A 24773-nucleotide genomic window follows, 5' to 3' on the forward strand; every position below is an offset into this window, starting at 1 on the left:
CTGCCCTTTGGTCTCACTACAGCCCCACGTGTGTTTACCAAATGCATGGCAGTGGTCGCGGCTCACTTGAGACGTCAAGGATTCCAGGTGTTTCCATATTTAGACGACTGGCTCCTTACCGCCACCACCAGACATCAGCTTCTTCTATCCAGGGACATCACCATCCAATCTTGCCAAGCTCTAGGCATTTCGATAAATTTCGAAAAATCTGCCTTGTCTCCTTCTCAATCTATTACCTTTATAGGCGCCATCTTAGACACACTCAATCTTTCAGCCAGATTCACAGAGCAGAGAGTGTCAGACATTCGGAACCAAGTTTCCCTTCTCTTACAATGCAGCAAAGTCAAAGCCAGACTAGTTTTGAAGGTGTTAGGACTCATGGCAGCAGCTATTCCCCTTCTCCCCTTAGCTCGCTTTCACATGAGGATCCTCCAATGGATGCTGTTTACTCAATGGTCCTTTCAACAGCTCCCGATGTCCCATACCAAAGTGATAACTCAATCATGCAAGAATCAACTGTCTTGGTGGATCACATCACCTCAACTTCTCCGAGGAAGACCCTTCACTCCCCCCCCCCCCCAGTCGCCACGTTGACAACAGATGCCTCCCTGATCGGGTGGGGGGGGGGCATTATCAGGGCAGGACAGTCCAGGGCACGTGGCAACCTTTCGAGTGCCACTTGCACATAAACGTCTTAGAGATGAGAGCAGTGCTTTTAGCGTTGCAAGCCCTTCACGACTCTCTTCCCACTGGGACTATTGCAATTCAAATGGACAACATGTCTGTAGTGTGGTACATCAACAAACAAGGCGGAACCAGATCATACCCTTTGTCGAGAGGCACTCAGACTTTGGCAATGGGCGATCTCTTCTCAGCGTTTTCTGATAGCAACGCACATTCCCGGGAAATCCAACGTTATTGTAGACAAATTGAGCAGAGCAATTCTCATGCCCCACGAGTGGTCTCTAAAGATATCAGTTCTAGAAGAAGTATTCCTAAGATGGGGCCAGCCTTGCTGCGATCTTTTTGCTACTCTCCAAAACAGCAAGTGTCACGACTTCTTCACTCTCTTCCCGTTACCAGGCCATCCCACCAGAGATGCTCTAGTCCACGATTGGCCCCGGGGACTTCTATATGCCTTTCCCCCCTTTCTACTGATATCTCAACTAATTCAGAAAGCCATCGCCTTGAGAGTGGCAATGATCTCATTGCCCCTTACTGGCCTCGACAGATATGGTTTCCCTTTCTTCATCGTTACCTTTTAGAGCAGCCTTGGCATCTGGACCCAGTACCAGATCTGATAACCCACCAATCGGGTCAGCTGCACCAATCTCTGCCTTCTCTAAACCTCACAGCGTGGTTTCTCCGATTCCAACCTTAGCCAGGCTTCCCTCAATATCTCACTCGGTCCGAGATATCTTGATAGCCTCTCATAAATCTTCTACCCGGAAGATTTATAGTAGCAAATGGAAACTCTTCTCTTTTTGGGCAACATCAAGAAACATAGATCCCTTTACTGCACCTATCCAGACTATTCTAGACTTTCTAGCAGAACTCTTTCATTTAGGATCTTCTGCATCTACCATTAGAGTTCAATTGGCTGCCATATCAAATTTTCATGTTGGTGTTTCAGAGTTTAGCATCATGGCTCACAAACTCTGTAAAGCCTTTTAAGGGTATTTCTTCTCAAACCTCCAATCAAAGATCCCCGCCTCATTGGGATTTGAACTTGGTTCTGGCATCTTTAATTCTTCCCCTTGAATCGGTGACTTCATGTTCTCTGAAGTTGCTTTCTTGGAAGACACTTTTCTGGTAGCTATAACTTCAGCGAGAAGGGTATCTGAACTCCATGCTCTGTGCAGTCGTCCTCCTTACTTAGTGTTTCACAAAGACAGGGTATCCCTCCGTACTAATCCATCCTTTTGCCTAAAGTTTCCTCTCAAATAAACCTAAACCAAATTATTGATCTCCCCGTCTTTTTCCCTAACTATTCGAACAGGTCACAACAAAAGCTACATTTTTTGGATGTTCATCGCCAACTTAGATATTACTTAGACAGGACTAAACAATTCAGGAAATCTAATCAATTGTTTCTGTCATATGCGGAAAGGAAATTGGGCCTTCCAGTTACTAAAGTATCCCTCTCTAGATGGCTCACCTCTACAATTACCTTCATCTATGAGATCAGACACCAAAAACTACCCTCAAGACCTAGAGCTCATTCAACTAGGGCATTAGCTACATCCGTAGCTTTTCAGGATAGGCTGCCAATAGATTCCATTTGTGCAGCAGCCACCTGGGCTTCTCCTCATACATTCATTTCACATTACAAATTGGACATGGTTTCCAGAAGCCGTGCCAATTTTGGTTCCACTGTTCTCAAGAGTCTGTTCCGATAGGCCACCGGGATAAGGTGCTAGGGACGGTCCCATCCAGCAAGAATGAAGGCGAGATTGACAACTTAACATTAAGAAGTTATGTACCTACCATAACATTCCATGTTAGTTGTCTTCTTCTCGCTTTCTTTCTTGCCCCCTCCTTCCCCCAAGCCTGGACAGACCGACAGGAATTCAGTTTGTGTTCTTCCTCTGGAAGTTGTCATTCCCACACGTTCTTCCACCTCTTTTATCCTTACTGCGGTCTGCGATACTTTTTACGCAGATTGTTTTGAGGTGGGTTTCCCTACTCTATTCTATGGAGACTAGGATTGCTTGGTATAGCTATCAAACGAGATCTGAGTAGTTACCGGCTAGCATTGTGGGATATAGGGGAGCCTCGAGCCGGTGGAATTTGCTCTCGAGCTTTAGTTTTGGCCGAGTCGGAGCCGAGGATATATATATATACATTTTGTATGTAAAAATCAGTTTCTATTTTCATAACCTATTGTTAACAAAGATCGCTTTCGTCCTCCTAGACTTCTTCAGGTCTGTGTACAAGAGCCCCAAAAACCTATATAATTGTATAATTAGGTAGTATTGTTATTACCATCTTTTTGAATAAAGTGGAAAAAAGAGAACCAGAAAAAATAAAAAAAAAAAAATATATATGTATGATGATGGAAACAAAATATACACTTAAATTTCAAATGATTTAAAATGGTATTTAAAACCAGTTTGTAGAAAAAAAATAAAATACAATTAGTCATGTAAACAATGTAGCAATTTTCTAAGTTCCAATGCACTTTTAATTGAACAGTAGTAGTTTAGTCCAGGCTTTCTAAAAGAGTTCAGCTTTAATTGCCACATGAGTTCATGTTTCTCCAGAATATTCGGGATGTCTCCTTCAAGATCACCCATGTCTATGCGATCCAGGATCTGGAACTTAAAACCTGTGTGTCTTTTATGAAGAGAAAGGTGTTTGGCTAGTGCATTATTTTTACATCCAGAGCGGATTTCTGACAGATGACATGAAATCCTTCGCTTGAGTTTATTTACAGTCTTGCCCACATAGAATCCATCACATTCATTGCACTGTGCCCTGTAAATTACTTTTTTAGTGTTACAGTCACCCCCTGCACTGGTTTTAATGATCTTCTTTAAATAAGGGCAATAAAAACTATCACCTTGCTGTATAAATATACAAAATGTACAATTAGTTTCACATCTTTTAGTGCTTTTTCTCTCATGGTCTAGGTTTAAATTCAACAAAACTTCTAATATTCCTGACCTTCCTATAAACAAATGATGGGGCTTCACCTAAGATGTTAATCAGAAAAGGGTTTCCTGTCACAATGTCCCAGTTTTCTTCAGTAATATTTTTGATACTGTGATAATCCAAGGCGTGTAAAGATGACAACCAAAAGAGCAACACTAATCTCACCCACAGGGAAGAACACTTACTTAAGAAAAAAACATTTATAATTATTTATGATTTACATGTGGTTCAAGCATCTTTACTACGGAATATACTTGCCACAAACAAGAACAAAGACCCACCACTACAGACCGTGGGGTGGTAGCAAGGAGGTCCTTTATTAGAACCCCACACCCATTTGATTACTTGCTGAAACAGGAAGCAGTAAGCATAGTAAGTACATAGAAGAGTCATACACGAATTTGGGAAACATAAAAAAAAACAGTACAAGCTAAATATAATTTTGGTAACATATTATTGAAAATCCTTTGTACACAGTCACAAAGCTCCACTACTGTATACATAATTTTAGTAATGGAGTCTTTTAAACATCAGGCACATTTTACTCAGGCACAAAAACTAAAGCAAGCTCATTAATCTTGTACTGGACTTCACAATCTTTACTTTCAATGGCAAATCAAACAATTAAAAAACAAAGAATGGGTGGTATATGGGACCTGCTGCAGCTTACCATAGCCAACATAGCATGGGATGAGGACTTTGTGTTTTTGTGTTAGACTACATGCACACATGCACATGCTATAAGAATGTTTTTGATCTATGTCTTTATTGTGTGGAAGGTGACAGCTACCTCTTAGCTTGGAAGATACTGCTGCTCAAACAACCCCCTTCACTCTGTTTACCTCCCCATAGCTTTACTTCAACCAACATACTAGATTAGACAACTTCAACCCAACCAACAATACAATATTCACCCACTTCAATAGATTCAACAAACGAGGGTTAACTTATCACCCATAGTTAAAACAAATACATACTACAAAACCACCATTACTGAACCAGTTTCCATCAAGTAGTGATTTACTGCTAAACTACAGAGAGATGGAAGGTTTGAGAGACCTGAACAGCTTAGAGAGAGATGAACAGCTAGTGAGTTATGATGAGAGAGGTACAAAACTTATAGATTACCCATTAAGTAACCTCTAAGGAGAAAGGACACCTTCAGAGACCCCCCCAGTAGAAAAAATGCTAAGCAATAAGAGAGAATAACAAACAAATGCATAATACATGCAAAACTACCCAATCCCATTATTACATAATCTCACAGATTATTGAAGAAAAAAACTGGGACAAAACCTGACACCCTTCTTTTGATTAACATCTTGGAAAATTATTGTGTTTGACATTAGGATTTGAAGGAATATTAGGAAGGAATATTTTTTGTTTGTAGGACATTTGTGAGAGAAACCCTAAGAAGATTAAAAACTTTGTGATTTTTTATATTATTTATACAGCAAGGTACAAAAATCTTTTATTTTTTAAAATTTACATTTAAAACCAAAACCAGTGCAGGGATGACACTAACAAGTAATATTTGTAACACAGTGCAGTGCAATGTGATGCATTCTATGTCTATGTGAATGTAATGTGGGCTCAACAGTGCAAAAGGATTTCTGTCTGTCTACTAGAACTAAACTCTAAAATAATGCAATGTGCACTAGCCAAACACCTTTAAAGACATAAAAGACACTAAAAGAGGAAGTTCCAATAAGTGACATGTGTGACATTTCTGGAGACATCCTGAACATCCTGGAAGCAAAATGAACATTCTGGCATGTGAATATGAAATCTGAACTCTACTCCTGACCTGACTAAAACTGTACTGTTAAATTAAGACTGTTTGAAGAAACTGCATGAACACATTGCTTTACATGAACTATTCTGTAATTTTTAATTGTATTTTCACAAATTTTGGGTTAAATTTACTTTTAAATATCATTTAATCAAGTGTATATTTTGTTTCCATCATTTTTTCCATAATTTTTTTTATTTAATTTTTTTGCATTCTTTTTTTTATTTTAATTTTTTATGATTTTAATCCAATACTAAACTAATATACAATTATATAGGCTTTTTTATTTCTTGATACACAGTTTGAAGTTTTCTAGATTGAACTCCATGGTAATCTTTGTTAACAAGAGGTTATAGTAATATAGGAATACTTTTATTACAAAAATTTATTATATTATACATATATATAATTTATTATATATTTTTCCATAATTTTTGATATTTAATCTGTATAAATTCAAACTTATAATAATATAAATAATAAATTTTAATATATAATTTACCATTAAAAAGTACATTAAATGGTATAATTATTATGACTTATACTAGGTATTAACCAGCCAGCTCCTCGAATGTCACACTGATGGCTGGAATGATGGGAATTCTATACATACACTTGGTTAAATTAACTTTGTAATAACAACACACCTATCCCATGCCTAAAAAGTATATATATATTTAAAAAAAGCCAGAGTTAATTATTAGCACTCATTTTTTTTTTACTTGGATCAATTTCTGTACTTAAACTTACTGCCTGCACTGAAACAGATTCGCTTTGAATTGGCTCAAGCTTTGATGCTTTCTATGTTAGTAATAGAATTATATTTCCTATATTATTTTATTTTTGCTTGAATTTTTACGTTATTTCTACTACCATTAATATACTATTCTAATATCTGATTAATATACAGCGATTAACTAGAAATATCTACACTCAGAATCTGTTTCTTACACTGTACACTTTTTAGTCCCACTTTTTAACCCCACTACAATTTGAGAAAGTGACTTTGTATTTGGATTTGGTATTGATATTATTTATCCATCAACATAAATAAATCGCTTCATCAGACTTTTAAACTTTCTTCAAATTCTTAAGAAAATCAAAGCAAATTAATATTTTTTTTATTTCCAAATTAGTAGGATTATTATTATTCTGATTAACTGATTCTTCAGCTGCTTTTCTAGTCAGTTGCTGATTCAGAGTTGATTTGTTTTATGTATACTTTTAGTAGTTATGCTTATGCTAGTATTAGTTCAAGAAAGTGAAGGGTCAAGTCATGAGTAAGGTAAAAGTCTAGGTTAAGAAGAAAATGTGAAAGAAGAAATTGATCATAAAGTTTGGTAATAAATACCATAGTTCAGGTTATAATATAACAGAATAACTATGCAGAGATAACCACATGAACAACCAGAATGTAATTTACAGTGCACATTTTAAGAAATGGAAAGATTGGCGAAAACTCTGGATCACTGTTTTTGCTTTTTTTTTTTTTCTTTTTCATTCTTGAATGCTGTTCATGAGTGAATGTTCAGATGAGGGAAGGACATTACCAGGCTGTGTTTTGTGGATTTGTTTATTGAGGCTGTGATTCGCGAAAGATGCCAATTGAATCTTGTGATTGTAAATGTGAGACTCTAGCTCACTGGAGGAGGGGATAGGGGGAGAAAGGAGGGCTGAGGCTGGCCAGGAACAGAAACTGCTCAAAAAAACAAAACAAAAAACAAAACAAAATTAAAAACAACTGCATACCTCTGCTTTCTTCTTTCCGATTTTGTGTAGTACAGTAGTATGTCACATCAACATTTTTCAGCTCAGTGCAGACCACCAAGACAACTCTCATCTTTTTGTTTTTGTTTTTCAGGTGTTCCAAGTCTCTAATTGAATTGAAGTCCGACAACACAACAAATGGTAGGGCTACTTGTTCATTGGTCTGGTCTCTCTGCTTTTTATGGACAAATTTAGCTTTCCAAAAAAAAAAAGTCTCAGGAGATCTGCCCCAATGAGAGGAGAGACAGGATTTAAAAAGTAAAATTCAAAATGAGTACTTATTTTGCTACAGGCAGCTTTGGGAGGTGCAGTAATTAATTTGCCTGTAGTGGTCCTTTAAATCATGTTTGCATTGGTGTCCTTGGAATGTTCCCGAAAAATGGTGGATTATTAATGCATTTTGGAGAAGATGATGCTTGCGTATGGATGTTTATATGTCACTTTGTCTGTTTTTGACTTGGACAGGGCTGTACAATTGGGAAGTCCAATGTTTTATCTCCCGTATTCTAGCAGCCTATTGTCTTTGCTAGCGTAGCTCCTGGCATTGCTTGGTATTTCTCTGAACAGGGCTTTGCCCACTGGAAGTAGCTCTGATTTTTAGAATAGTATTGCCATGTTGCACATCCAAGTATGATGCTTACCAGTGGTGCTTTCTGAATCATGCACCAGGTCGTACTCATGATATGCTGCTCATCTGCACCTGTTACTGCTCACCAACAATGTGTTGTGCAAATTAACATGTATCTGATCGTAAAAAACGTTATCAGTGTAATCGAATCTTCAATCAGTAACCTCACCCCTGCATCAACCATTCTTAATATGCATTACATCTCTGAGTGTCATCCACAATATACATAACTTGATGATAATGATGATTTAACTAGGGTATCTTTTATTCCATATGTAGGTTAAAGCATTCTGTTCCATTTCTCTCTGTGTTTGTGTATTGTATATCTATTTTATATTTGTCCATATTTATACTGGGCATGTTTAATACCCTCAGAGCTCACTTGATCGTTCTCCTAAGATTTCATTAATAATCTGTAGGCAATGTCTTAAGCAGGGTGCAAACTTTAGATGGCATTTTATGTAAAAAGGATGGAAAAAAGACCTCACTAATGATTAAATAGACTTTGTGCATTAGGCCTAAATTGTCAGAAGTATTTGGAAGCCTGTGACTTAAGGAGCTAAGCTGCATGTACTTAACTCTTGTTGTTTATATAGGCATATTTTATTGTTAAATGCACAAACTAAAATATTGTTTTTTAAATTTATTTCATGTAAGGTTAAGCTTGACAGAAGGTTCTGCTGTTGGATTTGATATAGAATGGCCTCCAATGTACATCAAAGGGAAAACTGGAAAAGTTGCCTTGATCCAGTTATGTCCATCAGAGAAAAAGTGCTATTTGTTTCACATGTCTGCCATGTCAGGTATGTATAATATATTGTAAGTACTCTTGATCCAGTTTTGTCTGTCAGAAAAAAGCCACTACAGTAGAGAGTTGATTATCCAAACTAATTGGGACCTAAGGTAGTTTGGATAATCAAACATATAATTGAACCAGGTAAAAAAAACTTCTAAAATCTTGTTTTTTCTGCTTTCTGCACACAGAGAATACATTTTTCAATCATTCAGTGATTCCAGTGGACAATAACGACTATTTTTCCACACACGAGTGGGCTACAAGCTCAAAAAACATGCACAAGCGAATACGCATGTTTAAATATTCAGACTTTATGATGTTTCCTTTCCGAAAACTTTGGAAGGCATTGTTCGTTTAATTAACTATGTTCATCGTGTTACACTGCTGCAGTCATCACACTTGGGTTATCCTGCCGTCAGGCGGTCCCGCAGTCGGCCAGAGTTCCAAAGTCTTGGTCCGGCGTCGGTTGCTGTCGCTTCTTCCCTGACGTCAGTGCACTAGGGGTATATAAGAGGCATCCAATGCCATTTTCTTCAGTTTTTCTTGCCCCAGATGTCAGGTGCCCCCAAGTAGGTAGGCAATACAGATTGCTAATAAAACATATAAAAGGAACAAAAGGAATACCGTCAGTTAAAAGCAAATACACCACAAAGGTGTACAGGATAGAAAGGTATAGAAAAGTTCAGCTAGGTCAGAGGGGATGGAGGGAGGGTAACCTGGACTGCAGCAGTGTGAACACTCTAACATCTATATTTATGGTAGGTACAAGACTGTACTATGTTCATCGTGTTACACTGCTGCAGTCATCACACTTGGGTTGAATCCCAAAGCTAAGGATGGGCGGTGGATCTAAACATAGTTTGGAGAAGCTAGTAGGCCCTGCATAACTGCAGTGGCAAAGCCAGCTCTGGTTTTAGAGTATAGAGGTAAGTGATAGTGCTTGGTGAAGGTGTGCACTGAACTCCAAGTAGCAGCCTGCAAAATATCCTTGGTTGGTACCCCTCTGAGGAAGGCTGTTGATGTTGCTGTAGCCCTGGTGGAATGGGGCCTAATGTTACCAGGTACAGGTTTCCCATGGTGTGTGTAGCAGAAACGGATACAATGTCCTATCCATTTTAAAATGGTCTGTTTTGAGATAGCCTTTCCTTGTGATCCTGCAGCATAGGATACAAAGAGCTGGTCAGATTTTCTGAAAGCCTTAGTTTTATCCAAGTAATAACGTAATTGCCTGTGAATGTCCAAAGAGTGTAGGAGCCTTTCCCCTTTGTTCTGGGGGTTTGGATAAAAGGTGGGCAAATGAATGGTTTGGTTTAGGGCCACACTGGATACCACCTTTGGCATAAAGGAAGGGTTAGTTCGTAAAGTGACTCTGTCTTGATGAAAAATGATGAAAGGCTCCACTGCCATTAGGGCCTGTAGCTCTGAGACTCTTCGTGCTGACGTTATTGCTAGCAGCAGGGCAGGTTTCCATGATAGAAACTGTAAATCAGCTGTAAAAGCTGGTTCAAAGGGCGGTAGTGTAAGTTTTTCCAAAACAAAGTTGAGATCCCAAGTTGGTGTTGGTGCTCTCCGGGGCAGTTATATGTTCTTAGCCCCTCTGAGGTACTGTGTTAGTAATGGATGTGAAAATATAGGAGGATCCGTGTTATATTGAGCTGAAATAGCTGAGGCGTGGATCTTAATAGATGAAAAGGAAAGTCCTTTGTGCAACATCTCAGTTAAATATTGTAGAATCTGAGGAATATTTGGGACAAGGGGATTCTGTCCTTTAGCCTGGTTCCAGGTGCAGAATCTTTTCCATTTGTCTGAAAAGGCTTTCCTGGTGCTGGGCCTCCAGAATGACATCCATAACAGCTTTAGAGAGAAGTGTTGACTGGTTGTTTAGGTAATTTGCCATGCAGCCAGATTTAAAGTCTTGAGCTGGCTGTGTAGAATCTGATTGTTTTGCTGAGTGAGCAGGTGAGGAATTTGAGGTAAAATCCATGGTGGGCCTTGAGCCATGTTCGTTAGTATTGGATACCAGTGTTGGCATGGCCAGTCTGGAACAATGAGTATCATTTGTGGCCTCTCTAATCTGGCTTTCAGCAGCACCTTTGCCAGAAGAGGCAGTGGAGGAAAGGCATACACTGTTAATGTTTTCCAACTGAATGAGAGGGCGTCCACTTTCCAAGCTAGTGTGTGGGTATGTCCTTGTGCAAAATTTACGTAGTTGGTAGTTTTGGGGGGAGGCAAATAGATCTATGTCTGGGCTCCCCCATTTTTGAGTTATCATTGCGAATACTTGTGGATCTAGTTTCCACTCGTGAGGATCTATGATGTTTCTGCTTAGATCGTCTGCCAATGTGTTTTTCTTTCCTGGCAGGAATTGTGCTTGTAGTTGAACTTGGTAGGTCAGTGCTGTGTTCCACAAGATCATTGCTTGCCTGCATAAGGGGGTAGGAATGTGTGACCCCTTGCTTGTTTATGTACCACATCACTGTGGTGTTGTCCGTCTTTATTAGTAGTTGTCCTAGATGTAGGAGGTCCTTGAAAGCTGTTAAGGCATTTTGTACAGCTAGCATCTCTTTTTGATTGATATGTAGATGCCTTTGATCTGCAGACCATTTGCCCTGAATACACTGTCCTGCCATGTGTGCTCCCCAGGCATAATCCGATGCATCCTTTGTTATAGTTTGCCTGTCTGTGGGTAAGGTAAAAGGCTGACCCTTGTTGAGGTGACGTGCCTGAGCCCACCATAGAAACTCCTGTTAAAGGCAGGGAATGAGTGGTATTATTGTTTCCAAGCTGTGGCTGTGTTGAGTCCATACGCTTTTCAGGTACCATTGTAATTTCCTCATATGCAGTTTTGCATATGGTATTAGTAGTATGCAAGATGCCATGAATCCCAAGGCCTGCAGAATTTTTCTTGCAGGGAGTTGGGTCTTTGTTGCCATCATTTTGAAGTATTGAGTCAGTTGTCCTTGCTTGTCTGGCGTGAGATAAGCCATCTGGGCCGTTGTATTTAAGCTGGCACCCAGGAATATTATGTCTTGTGAGGGCACTAGTTTTGACTTCTTTTCGTTTACTGTGTACCCTAGGCAACTTAATAGGTTTTTGACAAACGCCAGATGCTTTAAAAGAATATCCTTGCTTTCTGCTTGAATAAGGCAGTCGTCCAGGTATGGATATATTTGAATTTGTCTTTGTCTGCAGTATGCAATTACTGGTGCCAGGCATTTTGTGAAGACCCTGGGCGCAGTAGATGAGCCAAAGGGCAGTGCAGAGAATTGGTAATGGGTTGAACCTGCTCTAAATCTGAGGTATCTTCTGCAATTTTGTCTGATAGGGACATGCAGGTATGCCTCCTTGAGGTCCAACGTTACTAGCCAAGCCTTCTTGCCCAGCATGGGAAGAAGTTGCTGTAGTGTTAGCATCTTGAATTTGGGTACTTCAAGATATGTGTTTAGAATTGAGAGGTCCAGAATGGGTCTCCAAGCTTTGTCCTTTCGGGAAACTAGAAAGAGTCTTGAGTAAAATCCTTGTCCCTGCTCCTGTGTAGGAACCTGTTGAATGGCTCTCATGTCCATGAGAGCTGTAATTTGTTTTTGAGCCTCTGCCCACTGATTTGGTGGCAGGTTTGGCATTCCTTTTATCCTTGGTAAAGTGTGAAAGTGGAATTTGTATCCTTGAGATACAATATTTAGGACCTATTTGTCTTTTGTGATGATGTGCCAGTTGTCTGCAAAAAGTATTAGCTTTCCTCCCAAGGGAGCTGCCAAGAGAGATTTGCTTGGCAGTCTGAGGGGTAAGTCATTGTGTTTGTCTTCTGGTAGTTTGAGACCTGTCTTCTCCTCCTTTCTGGGTTGTGGCACCCCATTGTCGAGGCTTGTAAGAGCCTTGTGACGGACCTCTGCCCCTTGGGCGTCTGTATTTGCCCCTCTGTGGTCTGTCAGAAGCTGGAAAGGACCAGTTTTTGGTTGGCCAATTTCTGCTGAAACGAGGGGGTTGAACCTGTAAAAAGTCCTTGACCGTCTGCATAGATTTTGCCTTATTCTCCATTTTCTTTAAAACCTCTTCTGCTTTTACACCAAATAAAACATCCTGCTGTAAAGGTGCATCCAATAACTTTGCTTTTACATGATCAGGTAAAGTTTGTTCTTTTAACCAAGCATGCCTACGTATGACAGACCCTGTCACTGCTGCTCTACAAGAAGCTTCCAATGAATCAAATCCACATTGCAAAGTATGTTTTCCCACTTGTTCAGCTGCATACAACAAATCTTGCATTTCCTTGTAATCAGGCTGCTCTGTATGTGTGATCATTTTTTGTTTTAATTGAGACATCAAATATTGTTGATATTTCAGCATGTGAAACTGGCAATTTAAGGCCCTCATAGCTAAAGGAGCTGAGGTATATATTTTCTTTCCCCATCTGTCCAATGCTCTAAAATCCCTTTCAGAGGGAACAGGATTTTTAGCAATAGAGGCCTTAACCCCTTTGGGACCCTAGGAAATGGTTTCTGGGTCAGCAGCAGGGCTTTTATATAGGAATTTGTGCGAGTCAGGGACTCTGTAGTATCTGTCTGGTTTGGCTGGTAGTGAATCTGGGTTAAGGCTAGATTCTGAATAAACATCATCCACAATGTCTAACACTGGTGGAATAGCAAGTGGTCTGTGCTGGGGTAGTAAAAGGAACTCTCTGAGCCTTTTCTTAGAATCAGAGTAATCCTGGCCTTCCCGGTGGAAATGTTCCCTCATGGTATGTAAAGTTTCCCCAAAAGAGTAGTCTTCTGGGGGAGATGCTGAAGGAACAGACTCTAAAGCATCAGAGTCTTCATAAGGGGGAAAAGAATATTCCTGTTCCTCAGAAGAATCTGAGGAAATTGAAACCTGGTCAGAGGGAAGCATAGTCCTCCTCCTGTCTAGGCCTTTTATCAGGAGGGGGATGGGAACTTCTGATTAGGGTAATTAAGTCTTCAGCCATCTTAAGCATCTGTTTCTTAGGCATGGGACCTTGTACTGGAGACTGCTGTACAGTCTTCTTTGCTTTTAAAGGAGTTTTCAGCTTTGTATAGGATTTAAAAGTGAGTGTAGTCGGTCTGAAGACACCTTCTGCAACTGAAGGCGTTTCAACTGCACCGGAATCTCCTTCAGCCATGGAGTCGGAAGGGCCTAAAGATAAAGGTTGTGGAGGTCTAGCAATCTCCTCTTGGGAATCGGATGCCACCTGGAGTTCTGAATCAGCGGTCATCAGGGGCTACGTAGGCGCCTCACTGAAAATCGGAGAACCGGCGACTGGCCTAGCAGAGGCCTCGGTGTCTGGTTTGGGTCTTGGCTGCCTGTCCTTATCTTTGTGTTTTTTATGCATTCTGGTCATTGGTTGCTCAGACTGCATGATATAATTAAATTTCCTAACAAAATAATGTCGGGCGAAATCAAACTGACGTTTTATAGTTTGTTTGTTAAACTTAGCACAAAACAGACAACCTGTGACGTCGTGGTCTGGGCCTAGGCAAGGAATACAATAAGAATGAAAGTCCTTATGAGGTATTTGCTTCCCACAAGAAATGCAATTGTTAACTTTTTCTGACATCGGACTGAAGCAAGAAAAGGTTCCCCAACGGGGTAGTTAGCTTTATTGAAGACTTCGGTCTGAAATTCGATTTGAAAATCTCAGGAGTCGGCCGACCGGCACTTGCGAACTGCTTCTGCTTCGGGCACCGCGCAGCAAGAAAGACTGAAGATAAAACTCTACTGTACTTATTTTGCGCTCTGCCATGTCAGTTTTATACATTATATGCTTTATAAAGTAGCAGTTTTTATTTCATGGTAGTACTGCTGAAGCTGTATATTTTTGGCAGTACAGTTGTTAAATTGTAAGTTGTGCTATTGTATTTTTAAATTGTTTGCTGTAAAAAAAAAAAAAAAAAAAGACAGGACTTCAGATGCAACCTGGTTATTACACAACTGGAAGTGCTGTTTCAGATGATGAAATCAAAGCAGGTCTCATGAAGGGAGAGCATCTTCTAAATCTGGAAAAGTGCATGAGTTTCCTGGTTGATATGTATCACTTTTTTTTTCCTTCGGTAGCGTTGTCGCCTCACAGTAAGACGTTGTCCTGTTCGATTCTCAGCTAGAGCGTCTTCTGTGTGGAGATGTGCGTGAATGGGTGTACCTTCGTTGAAGGTTGTGCATCAGGGCCGGCAACTCGGCACGTAAAAATCTACTGCCAATCATTAGCGGACCGAAGTTCCGCTGTGACGACCCCCTAAAAGCTGAAAGACACAAAAACAACATCAAGGTACATCTCAAACTGTTCCTTAGCAGTCCCTCAACAGTGTTCCATAATGTAGGTGTGTGCACATTGTCTTTTGGCAGAGATTGTCACACCCATACTGTGGGCGATGTGTAATGTTTAACATTAAAAAAAACTCTTATTTTATGGTGACCCTTAACGGTAAAAGTTTGCTTCTAGAACTTGATGCCTTTTCAATGTTCTTGTTTTTGCATTTTCAAAAGTGTCTGCATTGGTCTTAGACACTTGTGTACAAAATAGAAATTGCATTCGTGTTATAATACTTTGTAACAGCAGAATAGACTGTGACATTAATTTGCCTTCAAAGGATGATCTGATGTCCTTTTTATTCTTCCTTACCTGTGGGTCTCTGATCTGATCCTTGGATCTGGCTGTGCTGCATTTTCTAGACTTTGGATCGAAAATCCCGAGCTTCTCCCTCTTTCCATAATGCACTACTTTGTCCCTATCTCCTCAGATCTTATTTGCTGACATCATGGCTACTGCAGTCTCAGCATCGACTCCCCGGTCAGGTCTGAGGGGGACAGCTCCTATTGTCACCTCTCAGAACATCCACTTCCCATCGGCCTTTGACGTGGTGGAGACGGTTCCCTCGAGTTCGAGACCTCTGACCATCTTGTCCTCTGACTCCACCCCGACTCCCTCTGGGTACTACCCCAAACCTCCTGCCATCTCAGGGACAGCCTGTGCAGGGTTTGCCTCAGGACGCTCCCCTGCAGGAGCAGCAAGAGGTTTGGGAGCTCCTCCCAGAGAGTCCCACGTGGGAGGTTCTTCTGAAACAGACATGCAAAAGGAGGCACCTGGGCTTCACCCCAGAGTCCTTTACCAAAGGCACTGACTTCAAGGAAGAGGAAGGTTCCCCCTGAGGATGTCTTCTTTGGAGACATCATCGAACTCCTTCGCCGGGGAAGGGGGGGTCCACCCAAAACAACGACCTGGAACAAGTCAGTGTTCCTGGTGGCATTCGGCACAGGTCCATCTACTTCCTGGTTGTCCCCTCCCGTGGATCCGCTTGTGGACCTCATAACATCTTGGGCGTGGAAGGAGCTGGACACCGTAGAGCCCAACCCCAAGAGCCCCGATAAGGTCCTTAGCCCCCCTCCAGACAGGAATTGTTGGATTAAGGGGTCCCTGGTGGATGCTATGGTGGTGGCAGCTGCCACGAAGAAAGAGTTTGCGCGAGAGCTCTATGGTCCATCTTCCTGACCGGGAGTTAAGGACTATGGAGCGTCTAGGGAAGCAGGTGTATGTTTCAGTGACCTTTATCATAAGGGAGCTGAACTGTATGGCACACATTATTCGATTGCAGTGAGACTTGGTCAAGGTGGCCACTGAGTTTCCCCTGGAGTCCATGTCGGCAGAGGGCAAGAAGACGTTCTCCACTCGAATGGCCATTCTCAAGGCGGTAGCAAATACGTCCATGCGTCTTCTCCCCCATGCTATGGAGAGAGCCGCCAGGGCGGCCGGTTCTGACATTGCTGTGAGAGTCCACGCTGGCTCCGGCTTTGCCAATTCTCAGAACCCTTCAAGGCATCATTTGCAAATGCCCCCATGATGGTTCTTCCCTGTTTGGGAAGTCAGTTCACGAGACATTAGTCTAGAGTGAGGAGGACAGGCAAGACAGTCTGCCACTGGGATCTACTTCTCCCCACCTTAAAGATATTTTTCTAGCAATCAGCGAGGGACAAAGAAGATGTGGTTCCAGAAGTCTCTGGTGTTTTCCCAGGACACTCAGGGCTCATCTTCCCCCAGTGGCAGAGGGGGTTATGATAGATGCTGTCTTAGAGGGAGAAGGGGTCCAAGAAAATTTGGGTTATGAAAACCATGCTAGGACAGACCTGTGCAGCAGCCCTGAGGGGCTGCCCCAACTGCTCGGCTCTGGAGGCAGTTGGGGGTAATCTATCGCTACACCCAGATGCATTGGAGTCATTGGGTGTTGCAAATTATATCCAGAGGTTATTCCATCCCATTCACTGAACCATCTCCCAGATGTCCCATCTGCGCAAAGGGAGATGATAGCTCTAGAGATAGAAAAGCTGCTAAGAAAACGAGTCATCCAACCTGTCCCTCAAGAACAATCCGGATCAGGCATTTATTCCAGCTTCTTTTTAGTGCCAAAGAAGATGGGGACCTAAGACCCATTCTGAATCTATCCACCTTGAACCTGTCAGTAGCCAAGTCAAAATTCCAGATGGTCACTCTTAAATCTCGATCGACCTCCAGGATGCATACTATCCCATCAAAATGGACAGGAGCACTCTGAGGTTTTTCCACTTCTGGCTGGGGGCCAATCATTATCAGTTTAGAGCCCTCCCCTTTGGTCTGACCACAGCCCCCAAGGTGTTCACCAAAGTGATGGCAGTTGTAGCGGCTCACCTGAGGCTTCAGGGCATTCAGGTCTTCCCTTACCTGGACGATTGGCTCCTTGCTGCCCCCACCAAGAATCTGCTTTGTCGAGCCAGGGATTATTTCCTATTGTTAGCAAACAAACTGGGCATCACCATCAATCTCAGCAAGTTGTCACTGGCTCCTGTTCAGACTGTAGAATTCATTGGGGTTCAGTTGGATACCATCCAAATGAAAGTTTACCTCACTCTAGAGGGGGTTCACAATCTAAGGGTACATGTCTTGTATATTCTTCAGGCTCAGTTTCCCACAGCAGAGACGGTTCTTAGGGTGCTGGGGTCCATTGCGGCCACGGTCAGTCGACTTCCCATTGCACAATTTCATATGTGAATTCTTCAGTGGACTCTTGCTGTCCAATGATCTCTGTTAGGTCTATCTTTATCCCATCCATGCCTTATCTCCCGGGTTTGCAGGGGCTCTCTTCAGTGGTGGATTTTTTCCCCAGATCTTGTCAGGGGACACCCCATTCTTCCGTCCTTTCCCCAAACCATGGTGACCATGGATGCCTCCCAGCTACAGGGGGGGGGGGCATTGATTGATTGGGAAGGGCAGTCCAAGGCACATGGTCCCCATCTGAGACCAGTTTGCATATCAACATCCTGGAGATGAGGGCAGATGTTCTTCGTGTTTCACTGTTGCAGTCGTCACATTGGGATTTCTGTGTTGGATGCTGTCGCTTCTTCCATGACATCAGGTCATCAGGGGTATAAAACATGCAGCCGACGCCATTACATCAGTCTTTCTGGCCGTGCGGTGCCCGAAGTGGAAGCAGTTTGCAAGTGCCGGTCTGCCGACTCCTGGAATTTTCGTTTTCGAGTTTCAGACTTGAAGTCTTCTAAAAGATAAGTACCCCATTGGGGATCTTTTTTCTTGCTGTAACCGATGTCAGAAAAAGATTAATAATTATCTTGCCTGTGGAAAGCAAATACCTCATAGAGATTTTCATTCTTACTGTGTCACCTGTTTAGGCCCAGACCACGACGTCCCTCGCTGTCGGTTTTGTGCCTTGTTCAACGCCCAAACTATACATCGTCTGGCAATTTTTGTAGCTAAATACTTTCGCTCCCCGTACTCCGAAATGGCGTCGGTAAGCCATCCGACTACCGATCTTCTTAAAAAACGTAACGATAAAGACAGAGACGGACCGCATAGTCCAAAACTGCCGACGCTACCGTTAAGCTAGTCGCCAGTCCGCCGGTACTCAGGTGCTTTTGCAGCCCCTGATACCTGCTTCTACAAATTCCCAGGCCTCTACTGAGACGCATTCGGAGTCCGGTATGCCGCGAGGTGCCTCTTCGACTATGGAACCTGCGGATGTCTCTGTCTTGGATGGGTCCGGAGCCGCTGTGCAGGCACCTGCTTCTGAGGGTGTATTCAGGCCTACCAATTTTCATATTAAACTGGCGACTTTGTTTCAAGCCAAAAATACCAAATTTCTCAGGCGTAAAGTTTGCACTACGCCTAGGAAACAGATGACCAAAGTGCATTCTCAGGCCCACGGGCCTCAAAAACAAATGATTACAATGGCTGAAGATCTTATTACCTTTATTAGGGGAAGCCAGCCTTCACCCTCAGCGACCTAGAACTGATTTTCCTTCTGATTCTTCTGATCAGGAATCTGATATCTCTGTTACTTCTGACTACCAGGACATACCCTTATCTACCTATGAGGATTCAGATGCAGAGGATTCCATTCCCTCTGCTTCCCCTCTAGAAGATTTTTCTTTTAGTGAAACCCTGCATACCCTTGGGGAGCATTTCAGCTGGGAAAGCCAAGACTACTCTGTCCAAAAAGGGACTCCAGGAATTTTTAAATCTTCCTCAGCACAGGTCTCTAGCTATCCCTCCTGTTCAGGAGATTGTAGATGTTTTCTTGGAATCTAGTTTTACCGTGGATACTTTGCCTCCAGCTCCCAGGAAACCTGACAGGTACTATATAGAGTACCTGACTCTCACAAATTCCTTTTCAAGAATCCTACTGCTGATCCAGAGACCATTTCCCAAGGACCAAAAGGCATTAAGGCTACTACTGCCAAGAATCCTACCACTTCTGACAAGGGATTCTAGGGCTTTAGATAGATGGGGTTAGAAGGTATACACCTCTGCTACTCTGGCCATTAGGGCCTTAAATTGCCAGTTTCATATCGGCAGCATATTATGGGGCTAATTAATCAGAAAATGTTGATTCTTGACTGTGCAGAGCACAAAGATTTACAAGAGTTAATGGATTCTGCTGACCAAGTTGGTAAACATATTTTGCAGTGTGGTTTTGATGCTTTAGAAGCATCTTGTATGGTACTGTCACTGGGTCTGTTCTTAGAAGGCATGCATGGCTTAAGGAACAAAACTTGCCAAATCATGTCAAAGCAAAATTACTGGATGCACCCTTAAACCAAGAGTGTCTATTTGGCAACAAAGCAGAAGAAGTTCTCAAAAGGATAGAGGAGAAAGCTAAATCTATGCAACCTGTTAAAGATTTCTTACAAGTACAGCCACCTAGGATCAGTATGCATTGGCCTTCAAAGAACTGGTCCTTTCCAGTCCCTTCCAGGCCGCCTCAGTCCAAACCCAGGGGCAGCAGACCGCCAAGACTTCAGTATCAGGTTATGCACAGATCTAAGCAGTAGGGTGCTCCTACGTCCAAAACAGGGAGTAGTAAGCCAACCCCCTGTGGTAAACTTGCACAATGACTTATCCTTAACTCCCCCAAGCCTTGCTCAAATACTTGCACCTTTAGGAGGAAAACCCGCCCTGCATGCAAAAAACTGTGAATACATTACCCAAGACAAATGGGTTTTAAACATTGTTTTCCTGGGATACAGATTCCACTTCCACTCACTCCCAACCCTAAGTGGATGGCCAGACCTCCCCCCAAACCAGTGGGCGGAGGCCCAAAAGCAAGTACTTTCTCTCCTCAGCATCAAGGCTATTCAACCTGTCCCAGCAGAACAAAAGGGACAAGGCTTTTATTTAAGACTGTTCCTGGTTCGCAGAAAAGAAAACTCCTGGCATCCTATCCTGGATTCATGTATTCTCAACACCTTTCTGGTGGTCCCAAAATTCTAAATGCTAACTCTCCAACAGCTGCTTCCTATGCTAGCCAAGGATGCCTGGCTGGCAACCCTAGACTTAAAAAAATCTTACCTGCACATCCCCATAAGGGAATCTTGCAGGAAATACCTTTGTTTCAGGACAGACCCTATGCACTATCAGTTCTCTGCACTTCCATTTGGCTTACCTACTGTGCTCAGGGTGTTCACAAAGTGCCTAGCTCCAGCTATTGCTTTTTGCAGGCAGAGAAGTATTCAGATTTACCCATACTTGGACGATTGCTTGATTCAGGCGGAAAGTCAAGACTTGCTACTACAGCACCTGGCATTTGTAAAGAGACTTCTAACTTCACTGGGCTTACACCATCAATGAAAATAAATCGCACCTAGTACCCTGCCAACAGATTGTATTTTGGGAGCAAGCTTGAATACAACTTTCAAGATGGCATTCCTCACTCCAGAGAAACAAATTTGACAACTTACTTTAACCTACTGGCCACAAAAACCCAGCTATCTGCAAGGAAATACTGCAAGCTCTGGGGTTCATGGCCTCTTGCATTCTATTAATTCCATATGCAAGACTGCAAATGAGGAAACTTCAGTGGTATCTAAAAAAGTCAATGGTGTCCACATACTCAGGACCTGGAAACCATATGCCTATCCTTCCGTGTCTAAGGGCAGAGTTCCTTTGGTGGGCAGAGGCCTGCTACTACAACAAGGGTCTCCCTTTCACTCTACCCCCTGCCACCCAAACCCTAACAACAGATGCATCAGACTATGCATGGGGGGCTCACATGGCAGGTCAAATGGAACCCAAAGCAGATGCACCTGCATATCAATCAAAAAGAAATGTTAGCTGTACAGAATGCTCTGACAGCCTTCAAAGGCCTTATTCTCCCAGGACAACTATTGGTAGACAACACCACAGTTATGTGGTACATAAGCAGGGGGAAACACATTCCTACCCACTCTGCAGACTAGCTATGGCTCTGTGGCACACAGCCTTGACCAACCCAAGTGCACCTACAAGCTCAATTCCTGTCAGGCAAACTGAAGTCACTGGCAGACAACTTAAGCAGAAATCTCATGGACCCACACAAATGGAAACTGAAACCCAAAATATTCAAGCTGTTGGGGAAGAGATGGGGGACACCAGAGGTGGACCTGTTTGCTTCCCCTCAGAACTATCAGTTGAAGAAATACTGCACCAGGACTCCCCACAGCCAAGCTTGGAAGGTGGATGCCCTGTCCTTTTCCTGGGAAAGCCTCTCAGTCTATGCCTTTCCCCCTCTGCCTCTCCTCTCGTAGGTTCTACTAAAGATCAAACGGGACAAGCCAAGGACAATCCTGATTGCACCAGACTGGCCATGCCAGCACTCGTATCCTCTTTTTGTGCAGTCTGACAGTGCTACAACCATGGCACCTACCGCAGACCCCTTCCCTGCTGTCCCAGCAGGGGGGCCAAATTCTGCACCCTCAGCTTCAGACCCTGAACCTTGCAGCCTTGGCTAATCCCCTGAACTCACCTCTAGCAACCCTCAGTAAGCAGATGCTGGATGTCATTCTTGATGCAAGGAGGCCTAGTACTAGAAAATCCTATTCAGAAAAGTGGAAAAGATACTGTTCCTGGATCCAGTCTCAAGGGATGGACACAACTGTGCCCAGCTTACCTCATATTTTAGATTACTTAACAAAAATGCTCCACAAGGGCCTATCCTTCTCTTCAATTAAGATTCACGCCTCTGCTATCTAATACTGAGCCACCCCTCTTCTCTCATCCTCTGGGAAAACGGTTCCAAAAATTTAAGACCCCCCAGGAGATTTCCCACTCCAGCCTGGGACCTTAACTTTGTGTTAGAAAAACTTACACCCCTCCCCCTTTGAACCGGCTGCTACAGCAGAGTTGAAATTCCTCTCATGAAAAACAGCTTTACTTCTAGCCATCACTTCAGCAAGACGAGTGTCTGAACTGCAGGCCCTTGTGGCAGTGGAACCTTTCATTATCTTCCATGCAGTCAGGGTTTCCCTCAAGACTAACCCATCTTTTATGCCCAAGGTGGTGTCTAGTGTGACTTTCAACCAGTCCATTCATTTGCCTATTTTTTTCCTTAATCCTCAAAATAAAGGATACTGCATTCTCTAGATGTGTGCAGACAGCTTAGCTTCTATTTGGACAGGACTAAGCCTCTCAGAAAATCTGACCAGCTGCTAGTCAGCTTTGCTGCAGGGGCAGAGGGGAAGGCCATTTCAAAGCAAACCATATCTAAATGGATAGCACACTGCATCCATTTCTGCTACAAGCACCATGGAAAACCTACCCCACAGGGGATAAGAACAGATTCTACTAGTGCTACATCTACCTCTACTGCATTTTTCAGAGGAGTCCCTACCAGGGACATCCTGGAACCGGCAACCTGGAGCTCTGTACACACTTTCACCAAGTATTACCACTTGCCTATTTTTTCTAGATTCAGAGCTGGATTTGCCACAGCAGTCTTACAGGGCCTGATTGCCTGTCCTAATGCTACTTAATCTACCTCCACCCTTCCTTAGCTTTGGGAATCAACCCAAATGTGATGACTGCAACAGTGAAACACAAAGCACATAGTACAGTTGTGTACACTTACCATAAATGTAGATGTTCGAGTGCATTCACTGTTGCAGTCCTGGTTACCCTTCCTCCAGCCCCGATTATCTTTGCTTTCACCTATCCTTTTTGGTTTGGCATATCTTATTCTGTGTATTTGCTTTTTGCTGGGGGTGTTCCACAGCATATAATTGCTTCCTCTTTTGGGGGCACCTGACATCTGGGGCAAGAAAAACTGATGTAATGGAGTCAGCTGCATGTTTTATACCCCTGACGACCTGACGTCATGGAAGAAGTGACAGCATCCAGCGCAGAAATCCCAAGACTCTAGTATTCAGGCCGGCTGAGGGCTACCTGCAGGCAGATAACCCAAATGTGATGACTGCAACAGTGAATACACTCTAACATCTACATTTATGGTAAGTGTACACAACTGTACTTTCTTCTGGCGTTGCAGGCACTTCATACCCATCTTCCTCTAGGGACTGTTGCGATTCAGACAGACAACATGTTAGTCTGGTATAACAACAAGGAGGAACCAGATCTTATCCCCTTTGTCACAAAGCCATGAGAATGGACGATCTCCACCAGCTGTTTTCTGGTGGCAATGCACATCCCGAGATGGTCCAACATTCTAGTGGACAGGCTCAGCAGAGCTTTCCTGATGCCTTAAGAGTGGTCTCCAAATCCTTCAGTAGCAGAGCAGATCTTCCTCAAGTGGGGTTGGCCTTGCTGTGATCTCTACGCATGTCCTTCCATTGTGAAATGCAGCGAGTTCTTCCCCCTGAACCTCTCTCAGGGGGAAGCCCCCAGAGACGCACTGGTTCATGCTTGGCCTCCCAGTCTTCTTTATGCCTACCCCAAGTTACCTTTCGAAGTTTCTTCAGAAAGCTCATAGACTGGGGAACACACTGATCCTCATTGCCCCATTCTGGCCTCGCCAAGTCTGTTTTTCCTCCCTTTGGTGTCATCTAGTAGTTCCGCCATGGATCTTGGATCCGGATCCAGATCTCATTTCGCATCCCCCGGGGATTCCTCACCCATACCTGGACAGTCTGAAACTCACCGCTTGGCTGCTCCAGTTCTTTTGATTATTAGGACTCCCGGTTTATCCTCTCCTGTTAAAACCATTTTGGTGGCGGCTCACAAATCTTCCACCAGACGGCCTCTCAGCAGGATTTGGATCCCTTTATGGCTCCTGTCTCTGTGGTATTAGAGTTTTTGGCGGGGATTTTTTGGCAAAGTGGTAGTTCCTCCACTGAAAGTGCAGCTGGCTGCAATTTCTAATTTTCATGTGGGGGAAAATGTCTTCATTAGCCTCTTCCACACTTTGCAAGACTTTCCCTAAAGGTACCTTTCTTTTGAGGCTTCTAGTGAAGGATCCTACTCCTCCATGGGACCTTACTTTTGTGCTTCAGCTTTTAGTCTCCCCTCCATTTGAGTCTGCAGCTTCAGTAGATTTGCAGTATCTGTCTTGGAAGACTGCCTTTTTGATAGCTGTTACATCTGCCAGGAGTGTGACGGAGTTTCAGGCATTATCCATCTAAGTTCCTTACATGATTTTTCATAAGGACAGGGTTTTCTTGCGCACTAATCTGTCCTTTCTTCCCAAGGTGGCTTCAGAAGCCAATATTAATCAGACTATCAGTCTTCCTGTCTTTTTTCCTAATTTCCAGAACAAGGAAGAATATAAATTACATCTTCTGGATCTACACAGACAATTGCAATTCTGTTTACACAGAACCAAATCCTTTCATAAATCAGATCAGTTGTTCTTACTCAAAACCATTCTTAGGGA

At 42.9% G+C, this 24773-nt stretch overlaps 1 protein-coding gene across 1 annotated transcript in view; it reads right to left on the reverse strand.

Annotated features, from left to right (window-relative positions):
* Window positions 1-14513: 14513 nt before the first annotated feature.
* Window positions 14514-24773, reverse strand: part of TEX15 (testis expressed 15, meiosis and synapsis associated) — a 170562-nt gene continuing 160302 nt past the window's right edge. The window contains exon 3 of the mRNA XM_044059155.1: window positions 14514-14525. Coding sequence (XP_043915090.1) covers window positions 14514-14525 — 12 coding nt within the window. The remainder of the gene's footprint in view (window positions 14526-24773) is intronic.

Source organism: Protopterus annectens, chromosome 17.part0 (genome assembly GCF_019279795.1).
Source record: "Protopterus annectens isolate FY-2018-M chromosome 17.part0, PAN1.0, whole genome shotgun sequence".
NCBI lineage: Eukaryota > Metazoa > Chordata > Ceratodontiformes > Protopteridae > Protopterus > Protopterus annectens.